At 48.7% G+C, this 14,968-nt stretch overlaps 1 protein-coding gene across 4 annotated transcripts in view; it reads left to right on the top strand.

The window, feature by feature from the left end:
• Window positions 1-6,640, top strand: part of UQCC1 (ubiquinol-cytochrome c reductase complex assembly factor 1) — a 111,166-nt gene extending 104,526 nt beyond the window's left edge. For all 4 annotated transcript variants that reach the window (XM_081097031.1, XM_081097032.1, XM_081097034.1 and 1 more), the window contains 2 exons: window positions 2,155-2,268; window positions 5,165-6,640. In XM_081097031.1, the coding sequence (XP_080953157.1) occupies window positions 2,155-2,268; window positions 5,165-5,299 (249 nt within the window). In that variant the 3' untranslated portion in view covers window positions 5,300-6,640. The remainder of the gene's footprint in view (window positions 1-2,154; window positions 2,269-5,164) is intronic.
• Window positions 6,641-14,968: the final 8,328 nt, after the last annotated feature.

Raw genomic sequence — 14,968 nt, 5'->3', positions numbered from 1 at the left:
TTATACTCTCTCATACCTGTCTCCAATTTGTTTTCACTGACTTACTAGCAGCATGGTGGAAAGAGGGCTGAAGCTGGGTTCATAGATTTAGTTAACCATTTTTCTAGCACTTCTACTCTGTTCCAGGTATTGCATCCTAACTAGAGCTAGTCAGGCACCATCCCCTGGCCTCACCAGTGCATTCTGGTCCTAGTTCTACATTCAGTTAGCTAGATGACCTCCAAGCCTAGGGTACTTTTCTTTCAAATGGGGATAATAATATCTGTTCTTCTTGGCACCCGTAATCATTAGGAGCCAGGTGTGAAGGAACTCTGACAGTCTGAAATAGTCAGGCTGTTATCACTATTAATGTGAGTCCTGAGTCATCCTTTTCCTTCTGACAATCAGGAACTGATTATGGGTTTGCACCTTCCCAGCCATTCACCCACCACCAAGGTTGCCTGTTTGCAGCAGGCCATGGCTTTTGCTGTCCTGTGCTCTATGCTCATTCTCCAAGTCCTCATAACACCCGCTCGCACTTCTATTCCTTCCTATGTAGCACATGTGGGTGGCTGCCAGCAGCACTCCAGCATGTGCCCAGGGCGCTTCAGACACAGGCAGTCTGTTGTGTTAGCAAATAGCTAGGAAAACGGTGATGTGCCTGAGCTAGTCTTTGGCTCCTGTCCCATCTACCGGAAGAAGCTGGTTTTCCTGACTCGGCCATTGTGCCAGGATAGTCTCTTAAGTGGTGGAACTGCAGGGGTGTTTCGCAGGGACATTTGGAGCAGGTGGACTATTTTTCCACCAAACTGTCATACTGGGCATGGCTTTTCCTGGCAGCAGACCTGAAGCCAGACCTCATGTACTGCAGTGCCCCAGAGGCCAGCCCACAGCATGTCAAATAAATGGTTCTGGGTCTTCGTGTAATGATTTTACACTTACAGGGTCTTTCATGACCATTATTTCTTAATTCTCGCAACAACTTTGTGGGATAGGTATTATGCTTGTTTAGCCAATGAGAAACTGGGGCTCAGGAAGAGCTAGTAGCTTTTCATAAGCCATGCAGACATCAAGTGACAGAGCCCCCATTTGAAGTCAGATGGTCTGATCCCCAGATCCCACTGTTGTTTCAACTATTATCAACAGCTGCCTGCCAAAGCAAGCTCCTAATCTTTGTAAGTGATATATTACACTCAACAAAACATCTTTATGTTATATTTTATTTATAATTCAAGGATGCTGTGAGAAGGGCACGTATTTTCATCTCTGTTTTATAGATGAGAAGGCTGGGACTCAGGTTTAGTGAACTTCCCACCATCTCTGAGCTTGGCAATGGCAGAGCTAGGACTTGATCCAACCTTCTAACTCCCAGTCAGCACTTTGTCTGGTTCCATACACTACCTTGGCACCTGGACAGAAAACTTCTCAGGGCCTTTCCCTTCAGTTGCCCTTATCACAGGAAGTAAGACCCTCTCCTGTCCTCCCTTAGAGATCCAAGCTATACTAGTAAAATGGTCCTAATTCATGGCCCAGCTGCTGATTAGCCTCTGTGATATTTGGACTTCCCAACTGTGCCGGGAGAGACAGTGGTAGGCACACATACACACAGGCTCTGAGCATTCCCTCTGTGAACCATGGTAATATTGCTGAACAGCCTGTTCCTCTACTTAGAGAGGCTGGGCCAGCAATGGCCAGGCTAGAGCTGGGTAACATTGAGGCCAAGATGCCTAGTTTCCATCCCCAAATTACCAGCTGCCTTGCAGATATATGTCCTTGGACCAGGAGAGAAGGTGCAGTCCATACCCATCTCTGTTCCTGGGAAAAATATATTCTTCCATTATTTCAAGCCCATACATTGTGGACAGCAGTGGGACCACTGCTGAGTAGAGGGAGCTGTGGCCTGGGAGGGTCAACCAGACATGAGCCCCATCTCTGCCAGTCACTCAGCCCCTCTGGTCTCCATGTTTCTCCTCTGTGTAAAATGAAGAATTTGGACCAGATACTCTCTGAAAACCTCTTCCAGCTCTACCATGTAGCTTCCCTGTTTCTCATAGTGTCTGTAATGTCCTTCTGAGCCAATTCTGTGGCTATTAGTGTATTCTCAATAGCCCCAGCTTTTGTATCATGGCTCTTCCGTGCTCCTCAGAAGACCACCTGTGGTACTCTGTGTTCCAGGGGATCCTTTCAGATGACCATGGGCTGGCTGCTGCCCTATGGAGAACCTTCTTCAACCAGAAATGTGAAGACCCCCGACAGCTTGAACTATTGGTGGAATATGTGAGGAAACAGGTGAGGAACCCTTCCCCGCCCCTCCAGAGTCTCATGGAAAGCAGGTCCTTCCCGAGGTCTGTCAGTGCTGGGCTGCCAGAGGCTCATGAGAGGCTGAGTTCCCGGACGCTACTCTGAGGGAATACTGATCGAATCATGTCAGCAGTGGGCACCGGAGAAGAGCACTTTCTGTGTATCCACCATAAGCTAGGCCACAGGTCATGGAATGGGAATAGGAGAACAGGCACCTGCTTTCAGGAACTTTTATTCATTCATGGCACATTTGATTGCCTTCTGCATGCCAAGTGGTGTGCTATATCCTGGGACACATAGTCCTATAAGGTATGGGCATGGGGTACAATGCAACCACCCACTGTAGCACCATTTCTATACCTACTTTGAGCCCCAGGATTTATAACAGGACTGAGCTCCGGGCAGCATTCCACAGACATCCCTCAAGCTTCTTCCCACAATGCATAGTCAAGTAGGGTCCCCCCACCCCCTCATTCCTCACTTCTCTAGCTCTCCAGGGCTTCCTGAAACCCAAGGATCTAGGAGAAATCTCCAGAGTGAGGACTACTTAATTGATTTTTCTCAGGCCCATGGAGAATTCACTTCTTGATCTCTATGCCCCCCATCTCGTATTGATGGGAAACCCTTACTTTATGGATGAGTGAGCTGAGTGGCAGGGAAGAGGAACATAGATGCTTTTCTAGGGTCTCCCAGTGAGTCAGCCTGCACAGCTGGCCTAGAACCCTAAGCTGGGTGATTCATGTAGTCACTAGGGGCCTCAGCTGCTCCAGACAGCTCATCAGCTCAGGCTGTCCCATGAGTCACATCTTTGCTTCATGGGCCTGGCCCCTGGAGCTGAAAGGGCCTCACCCCACAGTTATTCTCTTATTCACCTGTGTCTGTGGCCTTCAAGCCTCCAACAGCCAGAAAATGGAAGGCCAGACCCCAGCTCTGAGAAGAAGACAGCAGCAGGACCATCTTGTTGATTGCTGGGAAAGCCACATACTGGGGCTTTTCAGACCCAAAGGGTAGAGAACCCCCGAAGCTAGGACTTCTGTTTGACAGTTCTTCAAATCTGCCAGCACCAGAGAGAAGGCATTATGGCCAGAGGGCCCCACCCACACAGAATTCTGAGACTCCTACTGTTCACTAGGCTCACCCTCAGCCAGCAGTAGCAATTGGCAAAGCAAATGCTATGTTTTCTGAGAGACCAGCCCAACTTTTCCATCTGCTGTGGTGGGCCTGTGCCAGGGGGCATGACAAAGAGGTAGCTGAGGGTCCTAAAGGAAGGGATTGCCCCACGGATGCCCTATAAGAAGTCCCATATTGCCCCAAGGAGAGGCCGGCAATTGGAAAACAGTGATGAGGCTGTTAGGGAAGCATGGAGCTTTGACAGGGACCCAGTTCTGTGAGCAACTGTTTTGAGCACCTTCTGTGCCAGGCACTCTATTCAGAAAGCAAAGATTACTGAATCCTAGCCCTGCCCTTAAGGAGCCAGCTCCTGGTTTGGTGAGGAAGCCAGTCAGGCACAAGGCTAACCCTGGAATAAGTCCGTCTGTGATGTGATACAGTAGGAACAGAGTGCTGTGGAAGGCAGAGAAAGGAGAGACAAAGTCTGACCCAGGGGAACAAGGGAGACCAGGAAGCTGGGGCCTGGGCAGATTCTAGTACCGCACCAGGATGCTAGTTGGTGTGGTAGGTGGTCCCAAGCCCCAGTTGGGTTATGTTGAGATTTTCCTCCCAGGAGGTGGGCAGAGTGGGGGCGCTAAGGACCGAAATGGAGTAGTTGGAAAGAGGAGTGGATTTTAGGGAAGATAATGGGTCAGGTGATCTTCTTGCCCCGGAGGATAGCAGGATGTGTGGAATCTAGACCTGAGGTAATGGGAGAGACCGGGCTTCTGTTCAAAGGCCAGCAGCCTGAAGGTGAAACAGCAGAAGTGAAGGAATTATTGGAAGGGGGAGGTGATCTGAGGCATAAGATGAGGCCTCTGGACTCCTGCCCCTCCCATTATCCCCCAAATGTCTTCTTACTCCAAAATGGAGTCTCATCTTCCTAAATCTAGTGCTGACTCCTGTTCTGATCCTGCTCTCACCCTAGATCTTGCCCTGCCATTTGAAAGCATTTCTTTTTATTCTGCTCTCCTTATTAGCAGCCACTGGGGAATGTTTCCAGAGATTGCCCTTATCTCCTGAGATTTAGTCACTAGATGACCTGCTCCCTGCAGAACTGCCTGACCACATCTCCCCTGCAGCTGTTCCAATTCTGCATCTCAGGTGTCCCCTCTCCACAGAGCTGGTCAGGGAGATAACTCCCCAGCCATCCTAGAGGGATGAAGCTGGGGCCCACTGACCAGAGTCAGGGCCCACTAGAGGACAGCAGAGACAAAAAGTCCCAGGGACTAGTAATGTTCTATCATATAATCTTGTCATGAGTCCTGTGAGGTACATGTTACTATCCCCTTTCTCAGACCTTTCTCAGACAAGGGAACTTAAGTCTCAGAGAAGGGAATTGACTCACCTGGGTACCATTCATTGTTACTCTGAATGGACACACACACACACATGCACACACCCCTACCTCAAGGACATACCTCCCCCTGATACATCCTCCCTAGAAAGTTCTTTCAGTCCAGAAAGTCAGGGTTTGTGTGTCTGTGTGTCTGTTTGGAGGCATGAGGGAATTCTCTAAAGCCTTCCCAGTGAGTTTCCCCAGTGACTTGTTTCTCCAAACCTCCTAAGTGAAATAATTTGGGAGATCAGAGGCTGCCCGTGGCCTGAGAGCTGGGATGGTCAGAAGTTCCCTCATGCCCCTCCTTTTCTCTCCTTTGGAAGGCTGGTTCCTTACGCCATCTCACATCTGTTCTGCCCTGTCCCTTTCCTCTATGTGCTGCTCTCCCCGTTGCAGATTCAGTACCTGGACTCCATGAATGGTGAGGATCTGCTTCTAACCGGGGAGGTGAGCTGGCGCCCTCTAGTGGAGAAGAATCCTCAGAGCGTCCTGAAGCCCCATTCCCCAGTTTATAATGACGAGGGTCTTTGATGGGCTGGTCCCTCTGAGCAGCTGGCCCGCTGGTGTTGAAGAACCACCAGAGAAGAAGTGCCCAGGACCCTGCAGAAAGTGGCCTGAACTGACCTATGAACAGCATCTGTCAACTACCTGGCCCCATTTGTGTTGATTTTCCTCTTAGTGTACCCAGGAATTTGATCTGGTCGGGGTTAGTAATGGGAGAAGCTCTTTTGGGGTGTTTTCTCCCTCATGAGAAGCCCTGAGCAAGAGCTCCCCAGCAAACATTCTCTAAGTCCCCTCTAGCAACCTTGTGATGGACAGCTTTTCCCAAAGGCCGCAGAAGGGATGGGGGTACATTAGAAAGAGGACACCCCACCCAGGGCCCACTGTGGCCCAGGAGCAGTTTGTAATGCTGCTGAGTCAAGATGGGTAGCCATGCTCTGTCCGCCGGCTGTGAGCTGTGGGGTTGCGTTGGCCATTAAAAGAGTCAGATTGAACTCTCCCATGATTCTTCTCTAATCCAGGGTCTTTCAGAAACTCACCTGAGGTGGCAGGTGCTATAAGCCGAGGGTACCCCCCGCTCAGAGACACGGGCAGGGAGAGGCTCAGGAGGGTCCCTGCTGCTGCCTTTGCCTCCGATTCACGGAGATGTCACTGTTCTGGTCCGTCCATGGCTTGCCAGGCCCTGTCCTCTGGGGCCCCAAAGGCCTCTGATGACCAAGTGCTTGTCATATCCCAAGTCATATGGAAAGAGGCCTCAAGAACAGTGAACCAGGTGAGGAACATGCTGTCTTTCCTCTCTCGGTTCCCCCTTGTATGAGATGTTGAGGAGGAGAAGGAAACATTCTTCCTGGCTTTGCTGTACCATCACAGGGCCCAGCCCTGTGCCCAGCTTCCTATGCCCTTCCCAGCTTCTGAGCCTGTGCTATCGAGCCAGCTGGGCCTGGGCACTCGAGGACCAGTCCCCTCCTCCCTCTGAGTGTGGGTCATCTCTTGGGGGATTTTCTTTAAATTGAAGAAAGGGGGCGTGGAACCATATTGCCCCTCCCCCCATCAAACTTCCTTCATTTAACTTGCTATAAAATGAGTCACATAAAGAAACTCTATATGGATGAGGTATATCCCACTTCTGTGAAAACATTACAAATCAAGCCGCCTTCTCTAAGTTTATTTAAGATGAGTTTGTTGTGAACGGAGCTCCAGAGTGAAGCCTCCTCTGTGTGTGTGAGATAATAACACCTTGTAACTCATTACAGCTGGGCACTATTTACATAAACCAGAGCTGAGCCAGGCAGGAATTTGCTGATTAATTTATTTTTAATGGAGTGAAGTATACCATGCACCAAAATAAACTTTACTGTGTGTACCTAACTGCTCCTGGAATGGATGGAAAAATTAATGGAACAGATTTTGGCTCCCAACTCTACACATTAATTCATATATAAAAGTTATTTGAGCCTTAACCCATTTGCTGCCCACAGCAGCTCCGCAGCCACAGATCCCAATTCAGCTACCGGGTTTGCTTTAGAATCAAGGAATCTCTGATTTGGAAGGAACTTTAAAGGTCCTTTAGTCCAGCCCTGGTCCAGAACCTGACTCCCTTTCTCAACATCTCAGTTGGCCTATGTTCATACAGGCCCTATATGAATACCTCCCGCAGATGGTCCTCGTCTTGGAGTCAGGTCCTGCCTTCAGGAGTAATTGTCAAACACTGCACACAACTTGTACGATACTGCGTCTCAAAAGGTCAAGTCACTTTCTGGCCATCAGCATCTTTCACTGACTACATACCCCTCCCCTTCAAGATAAAATCCAAGTTCCTCGGAGGATATAAGGTTCTTCTTAGTTTGACCTTTGTTTGTTTTTGTGAATCTCTAACCAGTTTCTTCCCTGAACAAACTGAACCGCTTGGGGTTACCAGAAGAGACCATCTTGTGTGTTTCCTCTACCTGGATCCTCTCCCTCCCTCTTCTGATCAAAGAAAGTCCATGTGCCTTCAAAGGCCCCCTTCTCCTGTCCACTCCGGACGGTATCCTCCAGTGAAACTACTTTTTACATCCCTCCCTCTATCCTGCCCTGTGAGCACTGTTTTGGGTCAGTCACCTTTGTTTTTCCAGTCCCAACAGAGTGCCTGCCTCCCAGCAGGCATCAGTGTAAGCTTTGACAAATGAAAGAAGGAATGAGTGACTAACTCATCAATCATTAGCAGCACAAGTCCCCTCAAAAGCCCCTTTTTCTCAGACTAACCTACAGTTCAGCTTACTTTAACAATTCAGTATAGCTAAGTGTTTTTCTATTGTATAATGTTATTATACAAAACAAGTGAAGGTCTTGATTTCTTGTCCTCTAGGAATAATTTTGTCATTTATTTGTACTCTGTATACTTCCAGAAAGGATCACAGCAAATCAAGAGACACAGTTATAATAAAACTGAAAAACAATTAAAACAAAGTTTAAAAGATAGGATGCAAGTATTGGGAGGGAAGAGAAGGAAAATAATCATTTTAGAAAACCTCAGCTGCTAATAACCAACTTTCATATGACTTTTTGGGTAATTTGTGAAGTGTTTTTAACATATCATCTCACAGCAGTCCTAAAAATAGATATTATCCTCATCGTCTTATCCCCTTGACACAAGTGAGGAGACTAAGGCTCACAGAGGCCTGTAGGGTCATCTAGGGTAAGAAGGGGCCAAGAGTGCCCCAGCCCACATCTTACAGCCCTAGGGCCCTTACTCTCTCCCCGCTCACACTGCCTCCTGCAGGTCAGCGAGGAAATCTGCAATTGAGTACAAAATGTTGCTCTGGAGCTTCCTGGCTGCCAAAGGCAGAAACTGGAAAGCCTTAAGATTATGTAGTTTCCATTGCCACATAAAAGGAAGTGTACTTATTCATCAGAAGAAACAGCCTGGCCGGTGTGGCTCAGAGGTTGAGTGTTGAGCTATGAACCAGGAGGTCACAGCATATGCCTGGGTTGTGGGCTTGATCTCCAGTAGGGGGCTTGCTGATCAATGATTCTCATCATTGATGTTTCTATCTCTCTCCCTCTCCCTTCTCTGAAATCAATAAAATATATATAAAAAGAAGAAACAAATGTTTCTCTGAAATCAATAAAATATATATATATATATATAAATGTTTCTCTGAAATCAATAAAAATATGTATAAAAAAAAGAAGAAACAAATGTTTCCCTTACTGAGAAGAATGTCTTTAGCGGTTGTAAATGAGAAATACAGAACAATGTAGTGAATAAGATTTTATTTTGTCTGAAATTTTAAAAATCATAAATAATTGCTATTTTATATATGAAGCTAAGATTAAAGCCCAGGCTGTAATTCAGCCAATACATTTTGCATTTCTGTTCGGTGCCAGACACTGCTTGGTATTTTCTATTGTTATCGTATTTAATCCTCAGTGAGTTCTGTGAGGTAAGTGTTACCAAGCTTGTGTTACTGCTGAGCGAAATCGAAGCTCAGGGAGGCCCACATTGGTCCTGCGTGCAGGCTGGGCTGGTTCTGACACCCACGGCCAATGCTTCAGTGCTAGAGAAGGAGTACTAGATGGAGGAAGGGTCAGTTGTACTACAATTTAAAAAGTAAAAGGAAACCTAAAGCAACATTCCAGCCACGTGTGTGGACACACAGACATGCTAACAGGAAAAATCAACAGGGGGTTAGAAGTCAGAAATGCCTTGAAGAGAATCAGGACACACGGATGGGTAAGGTTTAGGTAAGTGACAAGAAAAACTGGAAGTGAGGAGCTGCCTATGGAAGGCACAGAACTTAAGTGGGCCTTGAACTCAAGTGGACCAACTAAGTTGGTTGCTAAGGGAAGAAAAGGTTGCAAAAACCCAGGTGGGGCAGGGGTGGGCGTAATCTGGGTTATGCTGCATCTGACAGGCAACAGGGAACCACCTGCGTTCTTGGAAAGGCCTGGCCTGATGGGAGCAACGATGCCGAGCAGCGCACAGGGCGGCTTGGTGCAGTCCCAGTGGGATTCCAGGCATCTAGGCTTGGGGGCCTGGGAGTGACTGTAGGGATTTGAAAGGAAGTTCAAACCCCAGAGGGAAAAACCACAGAGCTCTCCTGGAAGCTGGGGGATGGCGATGTCAGGCAGATGAGGGCTGCTTGAAAAGAAGAATCCTCTTTGTTGTGGTTTTATTTTCCCCCAAGTGCTAATTAAAGTGCCCTATGACACAGGCCAGGGATTGTTGCCCCACCATGCCAGAGGGGACCAGGGCCACTGAGGAGAAACCACCTACTGGTGCCAGGTGACCCTGTAGCAAGCTGGACAGTCATGTATTCTGAGCCCAACCCCATTGCTTTTGGTGCACTTCATTGTGTCTGCATAGGAGCTGTCTAGTGGGAGACGAGCCAACAGAGATCCCCAGGGAGGGCAGGAGTGGACCTCGGGAGGATTGGGACAGGGGCCCAGGACTGGGCTTGTCCGGTATAGAAGAGACACGGAATCTCAAAGCTGGATCAGCTCCCAGAGGTGAAGTGCAGAGGGTAGACCGAGCACTGGGAAGGGCATGGGGGAAGCATGCTCAGGGTGTGGTAGGAAGAGCAGGACCTGGCACAGGAGGGAGGGTCTGGAGCAGAGGCCAGGGGAGAGGAGAGCTTCCAGGAGGCGGCTCTCAATGCTGCAGGAGTAAGCGGGTGAGGCGTAGGGCTTTAGACCATTTCAGGAACAGGATTTTTGAGAGAGAAGGGTTAAGGCAGAGTGTGGCAGCAGCTGTGGTGTCTTGGGAGGTGAGAAGAAATGGGAAAAAATTGGACAGGAGGTAGGAGAGCAGGGTAAAAGCGAAGGCCTTCTCACCCTAGCCTGACTGAAGGGTCCCAGGTTTGATCCCAGTCAAGGGCATATGCCCGGTCCGGGGCGTGCAGGAGGCAGCCGATCAATGAGTCTCTCATCATTGATGTTTCTATCTCTCCCTCTCCGTTCCCCTCTGAAATCAATAAAATTATATTTTAAAAAACAACAAAAAACGAAGGCCTCAGCACGGGATAATGTTGAAGATGTGTGTGGGGCAGGGAAGAGTCTAATTAAATGTACACTATTTAATGGAAAGAAACTTCCTATGTTAGGTGGTGGCATTATTATTATTATTATTATTATTATTATTATTATTTATATCCCTCTAGAAGTGGAAGCCAGGACTTGAGAACAGGGCTGGGCTTTGGACCGAAGAAGGGAACCATTTCCTGAGACCAGAAATTGGAGGACAGATGGGGGACAGGGATTTCAGAGGTGAGGGCTGAGAGAGAAGGGGGCGCGCATGCTGGTCTAGGTGTTTTATCTGCCATTTGTGTGAAGTGGGAAGGAAGGGAATGTGGCAGGTTTGTGGGCAGAGAACTGGACAGTCCTAAAGTGTTAGAACTCGTTCCTTGGGAGCAACCCTCCTTTACTTGTTGCCCTGGTTCTGCCTATATCTAACTAGCCTTCTCCCCACTCCAACCCACCATGCCTTGCCCACCCCCTCCACTGGGCTGGGCCATAGGTTGGGGGTAGGACAGATCTTAGTACACTGGCCATAATCCTCTACCCACTTACCCCTGCCCAGGTGTTAACTTACCATCACAAGTTTTCTGGGGCTTCCAAGGGGCTTCCCTTGAGCCATGCTGGTGAGCCTGGGACCTAGACCCTGCCCAGGTCAAGGACTCCTCCCTCTACTTAGGGAAGAAAAGGTCCTGATGGTCCTGACTGGGGAATTTCCAGGAAGAGAATCTTCAAGCACTGACTGACCTGTGATGTCAAAAAGTGATAGGCCTGGCTGGCGTGGCTCAGTGGTTGAACGTTGACCTATGAATCAGGAGGTCATGGTTCGATTCCCGGTCAGGACACATGCCCTGATTGCAAGCTCGATCCCTAGTATGGGGCACGCAGGAGGCAGCCAATCAATGATTCTCATCATTGATGTTTCTAACTCTCCCTCTTCCTTCCTCTCTGAAGTCAATAAATGTGTGTGGTGTGTGTGTGTGTGTGTGTGTGTGTGTGTGTGTGTGTTTAAAAAGTGATAGAATACCATATGGGTTCTGTGAGGGATTTGGAGGCCTCTATCCCAGCCGCTTGCTTTACAGGCAGGAGCTGAGGCCCTGAGAGCTCACTCGAGATTTCAGTCAGCAACCAGACCCATGGCCTGTGCTGGCTTGCCCCTTTCCACTTGCTTTCTCCCTGTGGCCAGAAACAGCTCCTTCAACTATTGACCATCCGAGAAAGCCCGCCACAGGGCTGTTCCCTAGCTGGGAGTGTGGAGTGGGAACATGATTCCAGAATGGGTCATGAGCTCTAAACCCCAAGCATTTGGTTTATACCTCAGTTTAATCTGTGACTTATAATTATGAGTCTGCCTTCCCCACTAAACTGAATTCCTTCAGGGCAGAGACCAAGTCTTACTCATCTTTGGAACCATAGTGCTGGCCTAAAGTAGGCATTAAATAAATGCAGAGTATACCCTGGGTAGCTCAGTTGGTTAGAGCATCATCCCAATGCACCCAGGTTGCAGATTTGATCTCTGGTCAGGGCACACACAAGAAACTAGTGGGTACATACATGGATAGAACAACAAATCAATTTCTCTCCCTCTCTTTCCCTCTCTCAAATCAATACAAATAAGTAAATGCCTGCAGGGTGGAGTGGATGGAGAGGGGGAGGGAGGGGGACTGGATCACCCACCATTGAATGAGATGATGGAGAGGGATGGAGGGAAGAATGTGAGGGAGTCACAGTGTCTACAGCCTAGACCAGCCGTGGGCAAACTACGGCCCGCGGGCAGGAAATGAATAAAACTATTGAAAAAAAAGACCGTACCCTTTTATGTAATGATGTTTACTTTGAATTTATATTAGTTCACACAAACACTCCATCCATGCTTTTGTTCCGGCCCTCCGGTCCAGTTTAAGAACCCATTGTGGCCCTCGAGCCAAAAAGTTTGCCCACCCCTGGCCTAGACACAGGCACAGCCGCCTTTCTGAAGTAGAATGCCAAAACTCTCATTCCTTGGGGTCCCAAGTGCCCAAGAAAGGTGTGAATACTGGTCTGTGTATACAAAATGGGGAGAGGACCTTGCCTCCTGAACTGGGCTGAGAGCATCTCAGAGCCACACTCCACGGACAGCCAGGAGCCATGTTCACCTTCAGGGGCAGCCTTTGGACCTGAAGGGGCCAGAGACTGACCAGGAGGCACCCCAGTCACTGCTTCATTTGTCTTCAGGCCTTCACCAAGCCCCTGCCCTTTCATGGCCTGAAAAGCTCTGGAATCAGCAGGTACTGGGCTACTGCTCCCCTCAGTCAGTCACTTGACACAGAGTAGCCTGCTTATTCCTCATAACAACCTGGTGAAGGAGGTAGTGTTGGTCCCATCTTGCAGATTCAGCCACTGTGACTCAGAGTTGTGATTGTTCAACACATTAGGTGCAGAGCCAGTGTGACCTCCCAGAGGCCTCTGGGGCACTCAGGGTCAGTGAACCACACCCACCTGGGCTGTTTCTGGGAGTCTGGTGCTTTGGGCTACTCTCCCCCGGGGGACTGCTTCCACTCTAGGAATCTTGCCAACCTCTGTGTCATCATCTTTGCACAGAGAGGCCGCACTTTAACAAGATCCTCTTCAGAGTGTGGCCCAGATGGCCTTTCTGACAGCCCTTTCCCTATACCACCGCCCCCACCTTTCTTCACTAGGCATGCCCTTGTCCCTCTGCCTCCAGCCTGGAACACCCTGTTTGCCATTCTGTACGTCTTGAAATCATTTTCATCTTCTAATACCCACCTCAAGCCAACCTCTGGGAATCCTTACCACGTGGCCCTGTATCTCTAGATCTTAGGTTGCTTTGCCTTGATTCAAGGGAGTTGGGCACACTGGCTCCCCTACTCACCCTGGCTGCTTCTCCCCGGGAGCCTTATCTCCCCTCTCCTGGAGGTGCCACATTAAAGGTGTGTGGCAATATTGGCACCAGAGCAGCCTGCACCTGGAGGGCTGCAGCCCAGCCTCTGCTCGCACCACCCCCACAGGACAGTCACCTGCCCAGGCGCCACTCGGCTGGTTAGAGACAAGGCTAAGTGTCCCCCAGGATGTCAGAATGATGCCAAGCAGGCGCCTGACACAACCCCTGGACAGGAAAATATTTTTTTTCCTCTTAATAACAGTTATTAAGGGACCTTTGCCCGACACACTGGTCGGGGTTTAGCTATCTGTATGGTTCCCATCACCCTGGGTCCCCACCCCTAGCTGCAGGCCCATGGCCAGGATCCATCTACTGACCCTCCTGTTGCCCTTTACCCATTCGGTCCATAGGGAGGGGCCTCCATTCCTGCAGCCCTGGGGGGGTTTGATTTACATGCTTTCATCATCAGGATGCCAGGGATCCCTTTGGCTCAGTCTTCCCACCCCTTCCCTTCTCAATTGAGCTCCCTTGTACCAGAGTTAGGGTCCAAGCCATCACTGTCCAGGCACTCATGTACACAAATAGATCTCTGCCCAGACAGGCACACATGAGTATGTATACACAGATGCACACATAGGTAAATATACACTGACATGCAGCTAGATGCTTAAAGACCGCCAAGTAGACACACAAACATCACAGTACATACATGTACATACATGCACATACATGCACAGGTACAGTTCTGCATAGTTATATGTATATATGTTGAGTCGAACCATATAAAATTGTCAATATTAAGTGTGGGGGTTTTTTACTTACAAAAATGAAATATAATACAAATGTGGATATAGAGGGAAATACCTAAAAATACAGAGTCAAATCTGTATACCTATATTCAAGCAGCATTATTTACAATAGTCAAAGGGTAGAAATAACCCAAGTGTCCATCACTGTATGAATGGATAAACAGTGTGGTATATGCACACAATGGAATATTATTCAGCCTTAAAAAGGAAGGGAATTCTGACCAGGCTACAACATGGATGAACCTTGAGGACATCATGCAAAGTGAAATAAGCCAGTCACAAAGGGACAAATACTGTATGATTCCACTTCCATGAGGCACCTAGAGTAGCCAAATTCATAGAGACAGAAAGTAGAGAGGTGGCTGCCAGGGTCTGGAGAGAGGAAGAAATAGGGAGCTATTAATGGGTACAGAGTTTCAGTTTTGCAAGATGAAGAGAGCTCTGGAAATGGATGATGGTGATGGTTGCACAACCATGCATGTGTGCTTAATGCCACTGAACTGTAAATGGTTAAGATGCAAACTTTGTTATGTATATTTTACCACAATTACAATAGTTTTTTTTAAAAAGAAAAGCCAAAAATATATACCATATGCATGCTGAGGGATTAACACAGGGACTCAGCAACATAGAAACGTGGCTGCCTTCCCTCCCAGGAGCACTTCTTCAACCCAGATAAGGCCCTGGTTCTCCCCTCAAATAAATCTGAGGATAAGGCCCTAATGAAAGCCTTGCCACCTCGGCTGCCCCACAGCTCATTACCTTCCCACGGCCTGACCTTGTTTACTCAACCTCCTGCCCCTCACACAGCCACTCCAGCCCCAGGGGAAGGTCTCCTTCCAGCTCCTGCTGCTCCAATTTCTGTCCCTGCCCCTGAGATGGGATGTAGTGTTCCCACATGTCAGCTCTTGGCCTAGGCTACTTTCTCCCCCCACCCCACCCCCTATCCCTTGCCTATTTCTAAACTCCTTAAAGACAAAGCCAGCCTCATTCGTCTTTGATCACAGGGCCCAG

Source organism: Myotis nattereri (assembly GCF_964212035.1).
Source record: "Myotis nattereri genome assembly, chromosome: 8".
In the NCBI taxonomy this organism is placed as follows: Eukaryota; Metazoa; Chordata; class Mammalia; order Chiroptera; family Vespertilionidae; genus Myotis; species Myotis nattereri.
The sequence above is the reverse complement of the archived record's forward strand: the minus strand, read 5'-3'. Positions and strand labels throughout refer to the sequence as shown.